Genomic DNA, 17,351 nt, shown 5'->3' on the forward strand with positions numbered 1-17,351 from the left:
GTGGGCATTGCTGCTATGAACATTGGGGTGCATATGGCACTTCTTTTCACTACATCTATATCTTTGGGGTAAATACCCAGTAGTGCAATGGCTGGGTCATGGGGTAGCTCTATTTTTAACTTTTTGAGGAACCTCCACCCTGTTTTCCAAAGTGGCTGTACCAACTTGCATTCCCACCAACAGTGCAAGAGGGTTCCCCTTTCTCCACATCCTCTCCAACATTTGTTGTTTCCTGTCTTGTTAATTTTTGCCATTCTAACTGGTGTAAGGTGGTATCTCAATGTGGTTTTGATTTGAATTTCCCTGATGGCTAATGATATTGAACATTTTTTCATGTGTCTGTTAGCCATTCGTATAATTTCAGTGATTTCTTTAGGATTAAAAGCATATACATTTAACTTATCACTTTCTACTTTCTAGTGATATTATACACTGCACATATGGTATAAGGACCTTATAATAGTATGCCTCTGTTTTTTTCCCATCTCAATATTTGTGCAATTGTTGTCATACATTTTACTTTTATATGTTATAAACCCCACACTACATCATTATCTTTTTATTATCCATGATCTTTTAATGAGATTTAGATAATAAGAAAAAATCACATATTTACCTATGTAATTACCATTTTTTGGTACTTTATATCCCTTTGTGTACATTTGTATCTCTATCTGGTATCATTTCCCTCTGACCAGAGGACTTTTTTAACATTTCTTATAGTGTGGGTCTACTGATGATTCTTTCAGCTTTTTATGTTTTGAAAAAGTCTTTATTTCTCTTTAGTTTTGAAATATTTTTTGTTGAGTGTAGATTTCTAGGTTGACTTTTTTTTCTTTTAGTGCTTTAAAAATGATGTTCCGCTATCTTCTTACTTGGCGTCTTAGTCAGTTCAGACTGCTACAACAAAAGTACCATAGATTGGGTGGCTCGTAAGTAACGGAGATTTATTTCTCACAGTTCTAAGGGCTGGATAGCTGAGATCATGGTGCTATCATGGTGGGGTTATGGTGAGAGACCTCTTCTGGGTTGCAGATTTCTCATTGCGTCCTCACATGGTGGAAGTGGGCAAGGGAGCTCTCTGGGGTCTCTTTTATAAGAGCATGAATCCCATGACCTAATTACCTCCGAAAGGCCCCACTTCCTAATGCCATCACTTTGGGGATTAGGTTTCAGTATACAAAATTTGGGGAAACATTCACTAGCACTTGGATTGTTTTTGACACGAAGTCTGCTGACATCCTTATTTTTGTTCCTCAGTGTATAGCATGTCCTTTCTCTGACTACTTTTGAGATTTCCTAACACAGATTTGAGCAATTTGATTATATGGTTTTCTTCATATTTTTGTGGCTGGAGTTCATTGAGATTCTTGGCTCTCTTGTGTTTGTAGTTTTCATCAAATTTGGAAACATTTCAGCCACTATTTCATCAAACATTTTTCTGTTGTTCCTCCCTTCCCTCTCTTCATGATTCCAATTACGTGTGTGTTAGGCTATTCGATGTTGTCCCATAGCTCACTAAAGCTGTGTTAAGTTTTGTACCCTCTTTTCTCTGTGTTTCATATATTGATATATCTTCAAGTTCACTGACCTCTTTTTCTGCAAATCTAATCTATTAATCTAATGTGGTGTATTTTTCATTTCACATATTGTAATTTCATCTCAAGTTTGATGTGGGTCTTTTTATATCATTCATGTATCTATTTAAATTCTTGAATACTTATAGTTATAACATAGCTATAATACAATTATAATAACTGTTATAATGCCCATTTCTGCTAAATTTAATATCTGTGTCAATTATGGGTCAATGAGGATTAATTGAATTATATTTTCTTTATGAAAGAAATGCTTCTCTATTTTTTTTTAATTCCTGAAATTTTTTCTAGCAGTTTTTTTGAGGTATAATTCACATACTATAAAAGCCATGCTTCTAAAGTGTGCAATTCAGTGGCTTTTAGTATTTTCACAGAATTACACAACCCCCACCATTATCTAATTTTAGAACATTTATCATCATCCCCAAAAGAAACTTTATACCCTATAGAATTCACCCCCCATTCTGTCCCAACCCTACCCTGCCCCTGGCAACCACTAGTCTACTTTCTGTCTCCCTGAATTTGCCTATTCTGGAAATTTCATAAAAAGGGAATGATAAGTGTGTGATATTTTGTGATTGGCTTCTTTCACTTAATATAATATTTTCAAGATTTATCCAGTTAACATGTATTAGTACTTAGTTTCTTTCTATTGTTGATTAATACTCTATGGTATGGATACAACACACTTGTTTATCCATTCACCAATTGATGGATACTTGGGTTGTTCATATTTGGATGTCAAACATTATGAATTTTACCTATTGAGCACTGGATATTTTTACTCCTGAAAATATTCTGATTTTTGGTCTGGGATGCAATTAAGTTACTTCATGACAATTTCATCTGTATGAATTTTGCTTTTAATATTTGTTAGGCAGTACCAGTATGGTGTTCAATCTAGGCCTAATTATTCCCCACCACCAAGGTAAGACCCTGATGCACTGTATCCAATGCCTTGAGGTCTTCCAATCCACCTGGTGGAACAGGCATACTCCCAGCCCTGTGAAAATGCTGGGCACCGTGACCTCTAGTCTGTTCAGGTGGTTCTTTCCCTAGTCTCTGGTAGTTTCCTCCCATGCCTACACAAATCTGCTGCCCTGAATACCCACGTGGGACCCTCTTCTGATCCCCAGAATTCTGTCTGTGTATAGCTCTGTCCTGTGGGCTCCAGCTTCTTCCCAGTCTCTCGGACGTGAATCCTCAACTCAGGGAAGCTGCTGGGCTCCCCTGGGCTCCCTCTCTGTGCCATGGCCTGGAGACTTTCACAAAAATGTAAAACCCTGCAATCATAGGCTCACTTCCTTTGTTTCCCGTATTTCAGAGAGCTCTGCCCTTCATTACCTGGTGTTTAATGCCTTTGAGACTATGGTTTCATATACTCTGCGTGTTCTTAGGTGGGTTTTTTTGAGTAGGAGGCTAAATCTGTCTTTGTTACTCGATCCAGCAGAAAACAGATGTGCCATGACCCATAATTTCAATGGTTAAATTTCTCCTTGGTGGCTGTGAAAGCTGCCGCAGAGAGAAATGTAAGCTCTCTACATGTATATATGAGATGTCAATATCGGTATCGTATATTCCAGCCTTTTAGAAAAGGATTAGCGGTGGCTTTTGTTTCTTATGATAGATAACATGTTTATAACCACTCCTTTAGGAAATCCACATGTGCCATTTGCCTCCTTGAATGTGGGAACATTTATGTCTCCTCTCACAGGTGATCAGCGAGTTTGAAGCCTCTCCTGACTCATTTTCCTACAGAATTCCCAACTTGAGTCGGAACCGTCAATACAGCGTCTGGGTGGTAGCCGTGACTTCAGCTGGGAGAGGCAACAGCAGTGAAATCATCATGGTAGAGCCGTTGGCTAAAGGTGCGCCACTGTGGTAAAGACCTCATTTCCCACTCTCATTGGACTGTTTTTAAATCCCTCCTCTACCAGAAATAAAGCTTACGATGCCCTAAAAATCGCCAGAAAATCAGAGCATCACGTGCATTCACGTTCCAGCTTAAGAAATAAGGTTGCGGCTAGCTGGCATTGGGCTTTTGTGCAAATCAGAAAAGAATCCTCCTAGAAGTGAACACAGCGCTCAGGGGGAGTGGCTTTACACCTCAAAGTGTCTTAGGGGAAGTAAGGAAAAAGAGCCCACCCTCACCCCTTGGGTAGGTGAAAATCGCTACATAGCAGCTTCCCAAGGAAGTCCTACTTTCATCAGAAGCAAGCATCAGACTTCTTAAAGAGAAATGATTATTTTAGGGTCTATGGAATTTGGAAAATTATGAATATAAGAAAATCTTTAGCTCTTCTTCTATTGATAGAATGTCATAAACAAAGACCCTAATTAACAATGGGAAGTCAGAGTCACCAAAGAATAAAAGTTCGTGAAAATGGATATAGAATCTCTACATTGAGGTGTTACTGCTCCTAAAAAGCATAAATAGGCACGAAACCTTCTTATTATACTTCTGGTAATTGTGACCACCCAGTGTTTGGGTATCACTAAATTAGCAGTTTTCACGAGTAAATGTACTAACATCACAATTCCAGACCAGCAGGAGATGCCCCCCTAATTTTGGAATATACCACATTGGCAATTTATTCCTAACAAGGCTGCTAGGTGCCTTAAAGAGAATGTAAGAGAACATTCTAAGATTCCAATTTTACCTCTAAGAGCTCTTGAGAACAGGCTTATTAATGTGATAGCTAAGAAAAGGCAGAATAAATAGCAAGGGGAAAAAGAGAATGCTGTCCCATTTTGAACACAACTGCAGATAGAAAGTAAATACATTGTTGGTAAGGAAAATAAAATCGTGGATTTTTTTTTTTTGTCCGCCCCCAACANCTTTTTTTTGTCTGCCCCCAACACACACTCTTACACTGGAAAACAGTGATTATCAATGGGCATAAGGACTGTACCGTGAGATCAAAGCAAACCAGCAACGTGAGATGCAGGATAGCAACAGCTTTACCTCCTCTCTACTTCTGTGTATTCAGTGTTAGGCAGGCAGTTGGGGAAGTCCTTTTTCTCAAGAGACATCTGGCAGGAGTCAGATATGGAGAGGGTTCAGCACCCAGACACCCCCATACCTGAGATGGGAAGAGCCCATCTGGGAGACAGTCAGGTCCAGGAGTAGCCCCAGGTCCAGGAGTAGCTCTACAGAATGCCAGCTTGCTCTGGGGAGAGAGAGGCACAGGGGTGCCAGAGAGGAAGGGGTCAGGCCAGAGAGGCAGGAGAAAAATCAGGAGGGCAAAGCCAAGAATTCAACAGAGATGATTTGGAAAAGAAGGAGTGGTCTGCCATGGCAGCAGCTGCTGGGAGGTCAAGGGAAATAAGACTAGAAGTGCCCCGGGGTTGGCCATTCAAGGGACCTCTCTGACCTTCCTGAGAACAGCTTCATGGGGAAGGGAGCAGATGAGGGGACAGAGGGAGGCGAGGAAGCAGATCTACTCTGCAGAAAGTTCTCTGAACACGCATCACCTTGAAGAAGCCACAAGAAGGACAAGCTGGAGCAAGGGTGGGTCTCATGCTAGGAAAGGCTCTGTTTTCACCATGGCTTAATATGTCAGCTAGCAAAGCATGTTTGCATGGCAATGGAAGACCCAGGTGGAGGGGAGGGAGGTGATAATCTGGGAGGAAGAGCGGGGCCCCAGGACCTAGGGTTGGAGGAAGAAACACAAATGGGTTTATAGGTTTGGTGACAGGAAAGGCCAGGTTCCCAGTCTGTGTCTTCTATTTCCTCTACCAAGTATTAGGCATTTTGGGGGGTGGCGGAAAAAGGATGGGAAGTTTGAGAAGAGGAAGGACAATAGGAAATCATCATTGCAGAGAAGTGGGAAGGAACTTCCTAACAAAACAGTGAGCCTGGCAGGGAGAGCGGACAGTCCACTTGAGGTCAGTGATTGTAAATCTATGGTGGGTCTTAAATTCTCAGTTGTATGGATTTCTCCAGAAATGTTCAAGTGGGGTTCACCCAGAGTTAGGGTTGATCCAGAAGGGTTTTCCAGAAAGGAGCTGAACAAGGGAAGGGCTCAGGCTTGGAGCAGATATTCCATGTGAAAGGCTCCATGCAGAAGCCCCAGATGCTGGCAAACCAGGAAGGCTGAAAGATACAATCTGGAGAGATGATGCTGCCGGCAGCCCAAGGAAACAGCTTCAAGTTATCCTGCAGTTGCTGGGAGATCAACACAGGCAGCAACAGTGGCAAATCTGTCGGCAGGTAGCAGAGGCCAAAATCCAGAGTTCAGGTCACAGAGGGAACTGCTGTTTAGTGAATGAAGTGGCAGAATGGAATCCTGAACCCAATGCTGGAGGAACAGCATCCTGAAGGAGCCCAGGGCCAGGGTTGACCGAGAGAGCACAGCCAAGGGGCTGAGAGCAGCACAGGATCCGGGAAGGATGTCCAGGTTGCAGGCGGACAGCAGTTTCTCACACATTTGAGGTGCTTGTTAAAAGACAGACTCCTTAAACCCACCAAAGATCCACCAAATCACAGACTAGCCTAGGAATCTGCATTTCTAACAGATTCTAAATGATTCTCTTGCCTGCTTTCATTTGAAAACCAGCTCTGATAGATTCTGTCACTTAGCCTTGGAATTTCAGATGAGGACTCTTTAAATTCCTGTGCCACAAATGGGCATTAATTCTACAAACTGGGTGTGTTAGGCTTCAAGAGGAAATGGTTTTGGCCTATATTTCTCAAAATGCAGATGGGAAATTATTCACAAGTCCTGGAATTGGTTTCAAGAGTTATAGCCAGCATATTAAAGTACCAGAATGGAATAGAATCAAATAGTCTAGACTGACCTGAAAAAGTGAAACACAGCAAGTATTCATTTGAGGCCCTTTGTCTTCAGTCACGCATGTCCCAGCACGTGTGTAGCTTCCGGGATTCAGTATGCCACATGTTTCTTATGGTAGTGAGGGGGTGTTAAAAAGCTTGAAAGCCCCTAACTCTACCTGGCTTTCCTAATCAATCCAACTTTGCTGAAAAAACGCTCCTCGGCGTATAAAATGATGGTCTGAAGGGTTCGAAATGGAAGATGCCACACCCGCAGTGCCAGAAATCCAGTGCTCCCTGGCCAGGAAATTTTTGTTATGATGAGAAATCAAAAACGTCAGTAACTGAAACAGTGGTCTTTGCCATCCATGAGCCATCTCCGCAGACCCTGCTCCAGGCAGGAAGAGATTGCTGTAATGCTTGCTGCACAACGGGCCCAGCTTCTGAGCCCAACAGCGTTCCATCTCTGTCTCAGCTCAGGCCCACGGCACTCAGAACAATGAAAAGAGGAGTCGTATGCTAGACCTTAATGACCAAGGCTTGTGTTCTAGGCCAGGATGCCTCTGTGATGCCTGGGCTCCATCCATGCCCATTGGCCAGTCCAAACCCTCAAGCCCCAGATCATTCCGGGTCCCAACCTTGGTCCCATCCTTATGGCTCCAGAATCAGGTGGGGGCCACCTTTTTTATGTGGTCTTGGTGGCTGTTCATCTGGCCTCGCTCAGCTTCTAGAGGGAGCATCCCAGAAGACGGTGTCCCAACGTATGGCCAAGATGGGGTACATTGTTTTGCCTCTGGAAGACTGGGGTCTTGGTGTCAGCTTCTGGGTCTCCCTCAAGAAGGGAGCGCTAAGAACCTGTCAGTGCCAGGCTCCTCGGTCTTCAAGGAGGCCCCTGCTGCCATAGGTCCACCTGGGCTTTTTAAAACCTCTCTACTCCTGCTACTTTGGGACTGTCACTGGTACCAGAAGCCTCTGGCCGATGCTCCCATTGGAGCCTCTGAATCACTGTCCCAAGCAAACAGTTGTTCTTCAAGAGAAGCTGCTTGAAAAGCATTCATTTTCCTTAACATTTGTTCTGAAGATCAAGTTGCCACAATCAAGTCAGGGAACTAGAACAAAATTGACAAATAGAAGTTGTTCTGTGTTACTCGTCCTTCTCTTAGCACTTTATGCCTCGTATTGTCTGTTCTCTCAGATATTAAAAGTGTATTTTAACATGCGGTTTTGGTGTTGAGATAAATTGTTTAATAAAGGGCTCTGATGAATAATTGGGCTCATAGAAAACACAGCTTGGGAATGCTGGGCTTATGAAGACCCAGATATTTAATTTGGGCTCCTCATGTTTAGTCAATAGAGGGGGGAATGCTACCATAGGGATTTTTAGCTATTTGTATGTTCTTACGAGAAAATCCCGTATACACATCCTGATACCAGAGAAAAATGCTGGCAGGTGTATCCCTAACCGGCTATGCTGCTTTCACCCTTTTTTTGGGGGGGGGGTGTCACCGTATGGGGGAAGGGCATTTTGGCTTTTGTGTCACTGAGGCTGTGGCATGACTGGGCTTCTGCTCTGCTTGGCACCCCAGCTCCAGCACGAATCCTGACGTTCAGTGGCACAGTGACTACTCCGTGGATGAAGGACATTGCCTTGCCTTGTAAAGCCGTTGGGGACCCTTCTCCTGCAGTAAAGTGGATGAAAGACAGGTAACCAGTAACCTAATGTAAGCCTTTAGCGAGACTCTAAGAGATTATATCAGACATAGCAGGCTGGGTCTGGTGCTCTAATGGTGTCTTCATTTCCACTCATGAAAATTCCAGGAAACAGCAACTCTTCTGAGATGGGAGAGGAGGTGGAGTGGGGTGGGGGGGGATCTTGGCTTTAGCACTAAAAGGGTCTGGCGTGTGTTGCATCTATCCTCCGTGAATTCAGAACCTTTATGTTCATAACAGAATGCCTGCAAGGAAAGTAACCTAACCAACCCAATAATCACTGTACTTTATCATATAAATTTCCTCCATAACTGAGAGGAACACGCCCCCCATCACAGGGGTGCCCTCACACCTGTCTTTCTCCTTCCAAGATAATGGTCCAACTAGCCCTACCTCAAATGCTCTGAGAAATGACTTTAAGAGATGCAATGCATTAGGACTTAGCTAATATAAAATCTGGTTTTCCATACTCAATAGTAATTATTAAAATAATAGCAGCCAAGGTAGGAGGCAGAAAGTGGGTGAGATATATTCTATCCTGTAACTTTTCTAAGTGCTTTCTCTATGTTCAGAGGACAAAATTAGGATATAAATAAAGAACTGACAATTCACTAATGAGCATGGAAATTTGATATAAAATGGATTCAGCAGAGTGCCTATTTCAAACAAAAGCACTTAAAAGACATAAACTATTGAAATAATAGTCCAGGGACCCTTGGTCCAGGGACCGCTTTTCTCCTCTTTTAAAATCAGTTAATCCAAGGAAATAAATACACTCCCAGGGTCAAGAGGCATCCTGCCTGATGTGGGGATGGCCGAACAGTCGCCATGGCGGCAGTTATAATGGCGAGGGGACTCTTTTTATTCTAAGACCAACGCATCACCCTCTTGAGAAACCACAGTTCACTCTTTTTGGGTCAAAATCATTAACAGCTATAAATCTAAGCAAGTCCACAAGAGACCCCACATTTAGTTGTCCCTATGTGATTGGGTCAAAATGACACTTCTGCCCCAGAAGGTATTTGCGAGAGGGGGTGGCCGGTGCCCGCATGGTGGAGGAAGGAGGGGCCCATTCGGGATGCGACAGGCATTGACGTATGCGACAGCCAGAATCCAAACCCCCGGCACAGAGCTAACCTCCACATAGCATGCTCTCCAAAGAATCAAATTCAGCTCTTTGATTGTTTTTGTCGTGTAATCACAATTCAGTTCCAAGTGCCTTGTTGACCTCAGAGAGAGTCCTTATGCTTTTCCCCAGCCTCAGCTAATTTGGATTGTAATTTCTTTAATCTGTGCCCTTTTTTTCCTGTGAGGCAGTAACGGGACACCCAGCCTAGTGACGATTGATGGGCGGAGAAGCATCTTCAGCAACGGGAGCTTCATCATCCGCACGGTGAAGGCGGAAGATTCCGGCTATTACAGCTGCATCGCCAATAACAACTGGGGATCAGATGAAATTGTTTTAAATTTACAAGTACAAGGTAGAAAGTTTGAGGACTCTTTTTAATGATATTTTTTTTCTATGTGTGACTATTTGCAAAGAGTAAAATTGAACAAACTTAAAAATCAGCCTTTCTAGAGAGCTGATTGCTATGTTCATATTACAGAAAAATATACTTGTTCATTTTGGAAAATATAATGCAGCAAATCAAAGAAAATAAAAGCACTCATAATCCCAGAGATAACGCTATTTACACTTTTGCATATAGAGAGCCTAGTCTCATTTTTCTCGATGTGTGCATCACTGAGAAAGTCCTAGGTAGCTTCTGCTAATTGCACGGTTTACTCTACGTATGTGTAAGTGGAACCCAGAAAACACAAAGAATAAGTCTGAATTGAGGTCTTTCATCTACTAATTAACCAAACTTTTATATGCAGTGGACGTTAAAAGGTCATCAACGGAAACTCTGAGGATATTGCTCTATTTTGTGGGGTTTTAATATAGTATATATGGTTTTTCTTGGTAGCAAACACAAAAAGTACGTGACAAATTCAAGATAGTTGAATTAAAATCATGTGTAAAATCCTAAATGGCCACTGACCAGGTCCAGGTTGGGGTGCACAGTGATATTTTATTAGTTGAAAAACCAAAGGGTACGCTTCTTTGGACTTAAATGTTGTCACATTAATAAATCACAGTGAGTAAAAATAAAATCAGTATTGTCCTCAGTGGGAGGGAAGAGGAGGAGAACAACAATAGTTTTAAAAAAATGTAAAATTGGTCTGAAATTTCAAGTAAATTGGAGTCAAGAGAATTCCATGGTGTTTCAGAAGATTGACTTGATATTGTGACTCAAAATAGCCGGGTCATGTTTTCACACACTTGAGTTAATATATATGGACCTCTCTCAGAGGAAAAGAAATGGACATTTTAAGGGAAGTGTCTATATAATTTGGATAACCTGATTCTGAATTTCTTCAATGTTTCTGTCCTCGGTGCTGACCCAAAATAATATTGAGGCCCATTGGTTTGAAGTATGTATTCTTCAAGTCTTGTATGAACGTGCAAGTTCATGTACAGCCAACCAATGGCACACCTTTGATTTCCAGAGCTGAGTGTGTGTGCGTGTGCGTGTGTGCGTGCGTGTGTGCGTGTGTATCGTATCTTGGGGTAGTAGCTAAAAAAGTGGCAATTTTTGCAATTCTTTTACCCACTAGCCACTCTCCCCTCCCCCACTCTCTCTCCCTTACTTTTCTCTCACCCAATCTCCCCTCCCCCCCTTCCCTCCTCCTGTCGCATCCCTGGGAACAGAACAGCTAAGTGGATGCCATTTATCTTTCTCACTTGGATCATGGCTGAAATTCAGAGTAATGCAAGCATCCTTAGTAAGTTTAAAGGAGATTTCAGTAAGTGATGAACGACCCAGAAATTCAAGGAATCAGTGAGGAAATGAGTTAGATATAAATCCAAGTAGAAATGCAGTTGAATTTTCGTTAAATAATAGATTCACTCTGCTCTATCTCTTTAACCAAGGACATCAACTAAAAAGACATTTTGACAGAAGTGAATTGCATATTTTGGCAACCTAAAACACTTATTTAATAAATAGCTGTTAAAAATGATTTGGTAAATGCCTGTTCAAGCAGATTAAAGATGTGAAAAACTAATTCTTGTTTTCTAAAAACTGTTTCCTATCTAGTTCCACCAGATCAGCCTCGGCTTACAGTGTCCAAAACGACATCTTCTTCCATTACGCTCTCGTGGCTCCCTGGAGACAATGGGGGCAGTTCCATCAGAGGTAATGAGCAATAGGTTGCCCACAGTAGTTGACTGTCACTATCCATCCCCAGGCTGATAAGTGACACATCTCCATCAAGTAACTGTTCTGTGTTAGTTACAATTAATTCTCCCACTACCTAAATAGCAAGGCACAGATCTATTTTTATGGTATTTACTGAAACCCATCATTCATCCAAGGCATCCCATTCACAAAAGGAGAACCAATGTGCCTCCAATCTGAGTGAAAGATTAATGAAAGCAGAAAAGAAAGAAAGAATTTGGTAATCTCTCCCCCAAAATTCTGCATACTGTTTCTTCTCCATGTTGTCAACACTCCATCATTCATTCATTCCTGTACTCATTCATTCAAGTAATTAGTACTTACTAATTTAATTTAATTAGTATCCAAGTGATTATTGTTCTAATTTATAAAGCACAAAAAGGGAGAACCTAGAGTTTAGGTAGGAAACGATCTATTTGCACAAAGCTTTTGCATTGAGTCCATAGCAGAAAAGAATAAAGGAAGTCTGTCCTGAGGAGCAAGATAGTGTGATAATTTTAGCCTGTGCAGAGTTGGGAGAACATCATTCTGAGCAAGCTGTGGCCACAAGAAAGGGAGAGAATCCAGGGGAATACACTAAAGATGCACAGGAGTGGGGGAGGGGGCTGGTCCTAGAGCACATGGGAGGGGAGTTTCAAAGGCAGAGGACATCCCCTCTTCCTGAATGAGGAAGGTGAACAGACAACTGGAAATAGGGGGTCATTTCAGGGTGACGCCGTCAGGGTCTTGGAACCAGCTCCTTCCAGCTCATGAGACTAAGCTCTCCTATCTCTTCTCTGCCTTATACTCCGTGACTAACCCCAGGCTGGGGATCGTTACACAGCCCAAAACTCAGAAATGCTACTGGTCAAGTCTTTTTTTTTTTTTTTTACAGCCACTTGTTAAACATTTATCAGCACTCTGAGTAAAGGGGAAGATCTTCCTTTTTTTTTTTTTAAGAAAAAAGTGAGATTTTTTTTTAAATAGCTGATTGGGGAGAGGTTGTGTTTGTAAGTTTGAGGAGTGTGGGGAAGACTTGTAACAGCTACTGTGTGAAATGTACGGGGAGTCATTAATAGACCCACAAAGTCATTGCGAAGAGGGAGCGAGGGCCCAGCTGCATAAATATAGTCCAAACCGTGGCGGTCACGATTTCACCGTCTCATGACTTTGTCAAGTGCTGCGCACACCTGGATGGAAGACTGGGTTGCTGTTTACTGGAGCTGCTGACTGGCAGAACAAGTGTGGCTAGAGTCCAAGGAGCGGGTGAAAATAGGCTGGTGGAAATTGTCTACAGAAGGTATGAGGCTGTTAGAGAACATTGTTATGGAGAAAAAACAGGGCATCAAGGGAAATGTTCAAGGGACTCTAGGAATTGAGGCTCAAATGAAATAGTGTTTGGGTTCTGTAAGTGTGAGAGCCTTCGAGAAGTGGTACAGGGAGTGCCAGAGCAGGAGGTCTTGAAGGTGAAGCCAATTTTGGTAATGGAGAGTTTCCAAGCAAAGACAACCAGGGGTCCGTGAAACGCAGTGGTAGCCACAATCATTGGCATGAGGGCTCCTGTTTCCAAGGGTTACAAGAGCTTCCCAGATGTGATTTGGCTGGAGGAAGTTAGAAGGAAAGTGTTCTCCCTGCGACGTTCACAGCAGCAGGGAGGTGGTTTGGGCAGAGCTGGGGTGGAAGCTAGGAGATAACAGTGGGAGCATGGGGTACCCAAATCCCTCACCCACCTGTCATGTACTGCATGAGCTTCAAGGGGTGCAGATCAAGGATACTCAAAGAGAAAATGAGGCTCGGAAAGGAGGAGGGACCCCAAGGCAGCAGAGGGCCAGAGGGGAGGGAAGGAGAAAAGAGTAAGAACGATGGGGACCCTGACCACAGAAGAATCCAGGACAGGTGACCTCCATGTGAGGGGTCTGCAAGACCCTTGATGCTGCCAGTGTGGGCTGAGGAGCCTCTGTAAGTGAGGAGCTGAGAAGTGCTTTGCCTGTGTTAAAAAGGGAGCCCCACGGGCTGGAGGGAAGAGAACAGTCCACCAGCCTGAGGACACCATGCACCAGGCAGGCTGGTCCCAGGTTGCCTGGGTGTGAACAGAGAGGAGACAGAAACAGAGAAAACAGGACCAGGAAGTGGCTTGGGTAACAGGGATGGTGGCCGTAACAAGGAGGAATGTCTCGGTGATCCCAAGGGCAAGAAGAGCTGGCTTCAGATTCTGAAAGTGGGGTTTGAATCTCGCTGACTTACAGGGCCCTCGAATGGTCACCTCATCTGTCTGGATCTCAGTGTCTTGGTCCGTGCCGTGGGGCTAATAATCACTATCTCCTACGGTTATGTGACATAATGAACGTAGCAGGCTGAGGACAGAGCTTGGCCCCTGGTGAGCAGCCAAGAGAGGGACAGTTGGAGTTCATGGTCATGGAAGTACAGATGATAGTGGCCATGTACAGAAATGGATTTCTGGAAGGATTTTTAAGACTAGGGAAAGGCAGGTGACTTGAGATGTTGGGATGGCTACAGGATTTAGAGCCAGTCCCATAGTGATTGTGGACTGGGTAGTGTATGGTTGAGAAGACTCCTGTACCCTTGTAGCATAGCCCTTTTCCAGAGCTTTCGTTCTCTTAAAAATAATTCAGCTCAGACCATGCGGATACCCAAGGATTCAGGCACATGTGTCCTGAGGGCAGATTTCTAGAGACATAGCGTCCACCCTCTGCTTCCTCCTACACCTTTTAAAAGGAAACGGGGAGAAAGTGGCTTTACTTTCACCACACCAATTAGTAATACACCATAGTAATGTCTGGCGTGGCCTAAAGACTAATCGGAACATCATCGCAATACTCCTCCCAGCCTGGGTTCAGTTTTCTGGAATCAGGAAGAGTTCAGATGTTCTCTTCCAACTATGCATGAATTCTGAGAACTCTCATCCCATACAAAATGGCAACACTTGGAAGGAAGGTAGAAAGGAAATAAGGCTCTTTTGACTATTTCTTGTGTTCTGTAGGTTACATATTGCAGTACTCCGAGGATAACAGTGAACAGTGGGGAAGTTTTCCAATCAGCCCAAGTGAACGTTCTTACCGCCTGGAAAATCTGAAGTGTGGTACCTGGTATAAGTTCACTCTTACGGCCCAAAATGGAGTGGGACCAGGACGCATCAGTGAAATCATAGAAGCGAAAACGTTGGGGAAAGGTAGGTATGCCTTCTGCTCTCTCCGTTTCCTCTGCTTTCCAGATTGAATGGGGGATTGGAATCACCAATGATGTGTCATATATTTATGCAAGCTTGTCTGTGAGTTTGAACTTCATTATTCCCAAAATGGGTTTGGACGTGTTGCAGCGTGATGAAAGAGCTGGCTGGTCCTCACGGAATATCGTGGTTCTCTTCCTTCATTATCTCATTTGCAATGAAAAAGAAGAGCGTCATTTGCAAACCAAGGGCTTCGGTGCCAACATAAAGTGTCGTGGCTGGGTCGGCATGAAATACGTCATTTACCCTCTCGCCTAGTGTGACCTTCTCCCTCCATCGCCCCATGTCCCCTCTATCCATAACTTTCTCATTGCCTCCAAGACCTCACTCAGTGACTGGGAAGTGACTGGGATACACTGTTGACCTTTAATGTGAATTGATTTTTTTTAATCCGAAACATGAACCTCTGAGGAGATGAATCCCTGGGGGGCAGAAATGGTGCTCAGTGGTGAAACTGCAGTCTGGGGCCACCAGTAAGGGGAGGGGTACGGTGGCACAGAAGGGTAGGTGAGGCAGTGAAGAGAAGGTCTTTGGCGCTTCTCCTTGCATCTGACTCTTATTGGGTACACAGGGCCACCCTGGAGAGCAAGAGAGTGAGAAGTGGGAAGGCAAAGGCGCTACTTGGACCTGGCACCTGAGTTCTGGTTAAGATGCAGCAAGCATTCAGAGGAGGAGGGATTGATTTATGCAGAAGTATATCCATTAGGTGCAGTAAGAAGGGCTTGGATCGTAAGAGACACCTGTTGCTACTTCCAAAATCCGACTAGACTTCTCTTGAGTCAGGTCCATCCACACAAGCGTGGAAACGGGTCAGCTCAGCACACGGTGTGGGTTCCTTCAGAATCACTCAAGGAAATACATACACGAAAATAGCACTGTTCTCCAGGAGCACTGACATACACAACAGTAACCTCTACCCGCCCGATTTCCCCTCTCATACCTAGGGTTGTGGCTGGAGACAGCCCGTTGGCCCCTAGGTCCCTGTAAACAGTGGACAGATTGGGACTGGTCTATGACCGAGACTTGGACTGAGCTCCTCGCCCAGGTAGGGAAGGCAGCCAAGGGGAAATGTGTGACAATGCTGCGGCCAGCCTTCGTGTATCCCACCAGCTGATCCCCTCCGTGCATTCTCCCACAGAGCCCCAGTTCTCAAAGGAGCAAGAACTCTTCGCCAGCATCAACACTACGCGCGTGAGGCTGAACCTCATCGGCTGGAATGATGGTGGCTGTCCCATCACCTCCTTCACACTGGAGTACAGACCCTTCGGGACCACGGTCTGGACCACAGCTCAGCGGACCTCTCTCTCCAAGTCGTACATCCTGTACGAGCTGCAAGAAGCCACGTGGTACGAGCTGCAGACGCGGGTGTGCAACAGTGCCGGCTGTGCGGAGAAGCAGGCCAACTTCGCCACGCTCAACTACGATGGCAGTAAGCTGGCTGGCGTCACGGCCCTCCCACACGTGCATGTCCTTACTGTCCCTTTCCCATTCAACATTCATCCTGGGCACAGACGGACCAGTGCCCGCAGATCCCTTGAGGCTTTGGGGCCACTCCGCTGGCTCCCTGCGGGGCTCCCTAGTTCACTGTGTTCACGGGACCATGGCTCTGCTCCAGAAATAAGGGACGGAGGGCCACGGGGAATCTCCTTAGGGAATCGTGGTGCAGGAGTGATTTCTCTTCGGGCTGAAGGATTCTTTACCTTCCCTTACCAAACACGTGGTTCTGTGTGTTTGTCAATGACTGTGCGCTAACACTGCTTTTGTTGTCTCCCCACCCATTCCCCACGCCATCCCAACCCACATAACTCCGTCTTTGCTCTCATTTAGCCCTTAGCCTGCATGTGCAGAAATAGTCTTCATGGTACAGGAGTTTCTGGTAGTCCCTGAGCAGAAATGCAGGCACGGATGAAAGTAATATAATATCATAAGATATTAGTGTGAGTCCCGCCCTAACCCCACACGCATGTGCAATTTGCATGGACTTTGTGAAAACCAGGCGAGGTATCTTGTGAAGTTTAGTCAACCAAAAATAAACAATAGAAGTTTTTATCCTTTTTTTCCTACAACTAGTATCAAAGGATTGATATCTGAACAAACGCCCAGCCCAGTGAAGCTGAAGGATAATGGGGTCATTGATTGTTATGAGGTTAGGGAACTTTAGAAAGTCTTAAAAAGCAGCATGTTGGTGCTGATTTCTGCAGCTTTGCCGCGACTTTCTCTCAGGGAAAAGCAGCGATTGAGTTAGGTGCTCAGTCACAAGGTAAGACCCACTACAGCTCACCAGGGTGTTGGAAGCTCCTGGCTTAGCGTCTGCCCACACTCCTCCAGGCCTTCTGGCCAACAGCGCTGATAAGGTCAGACCACAGTGTTAGATGGCTTAGCCCAGAAAGTCTGCACCGGAACAAAGACCCCCATATACTTGATCCATCCTTAGGCAGGCTCAAGTGTGGTTCCCTCCTCTGCCTGTGTGTCCTCGGGATCTTGCTTAATTAAAGCTCCAGCAAGCTCCCACTTCCTGGGAGTGCAGCTTATTCTATCCTAAGGAGAGTGTCCATGAGCCCAAGGACCCTCAGAAACAACCAAAGGAAGCTGATCTAGGTGATGTGGACTGGGATCCTCATTTGGTCATTTTCCCTGGGACCCTCCTGAAGGGCTCAGAAAGAGTTCTTCCTGCTCTGCCACTGGAAACCCACCCCCAAGTCTCCTGTCCGGGGCCATGTCACCATGAAATCCTCCCCAGCCAGAGTCCTGTCTGGCCTCCA

At 44.6% G+C, this 17,351-nt stretch overlaps 1 protein-coding gene across 1 annotated transcript in view; it reads left to right on the forward strand.

Annotated features, from left to right (window-relative positions):
• The window catches only part of DSCAM (DS cell adhesion molecule), a gene marked incomplete at its 5' end in the record, with an annotated part of 727,362 nt that overhangs the window by 661,090 nt on the left and 48,921 nt on the right, over positions 1-17,351 (forward strand). The window contains 6 exons of the mRNA XM_034653984.1: positions 3,313-3,466; positions 7,959-8,076; positions 9,400-9,563; positions 11,223-11,321; positions 14,344-14,532; positions 15,728-16,018. Coding sequence (XP_034509875.1) covers positions 3,313-3,466; positions 7,959-8,076; positions 9,400-9,563; positions 11,223-11,321; positions 14,344-14,532; positions 15,728-16,018 — 1,015 coding nt within the window. The remainder of the gene's footprint in view (positions 1-3,312; positions 3,467-7,958; positions 8,077-9,399; positions 9,564-11,222; positions 11,322-14,343; positions 14,533-15,727; positions 16,019-17,351) is intronic.

This window comes from Ailuropoda melanoleuca, chromosome 1 (genome assembly GCF_002007445.2).
Source record: "Ailuropoda melanoleuca isolate Jingjing chromosome 1, ASM200744v2, whole genome shotgun sequence".
NCBI classification, from domain to species: domain Eukaryota; kingdom Metazoa; phylum Chordata; class Mammalia; order Carnivora; family Ursidae; genus Ailuropoda; species Ailuropoda melanoleuca.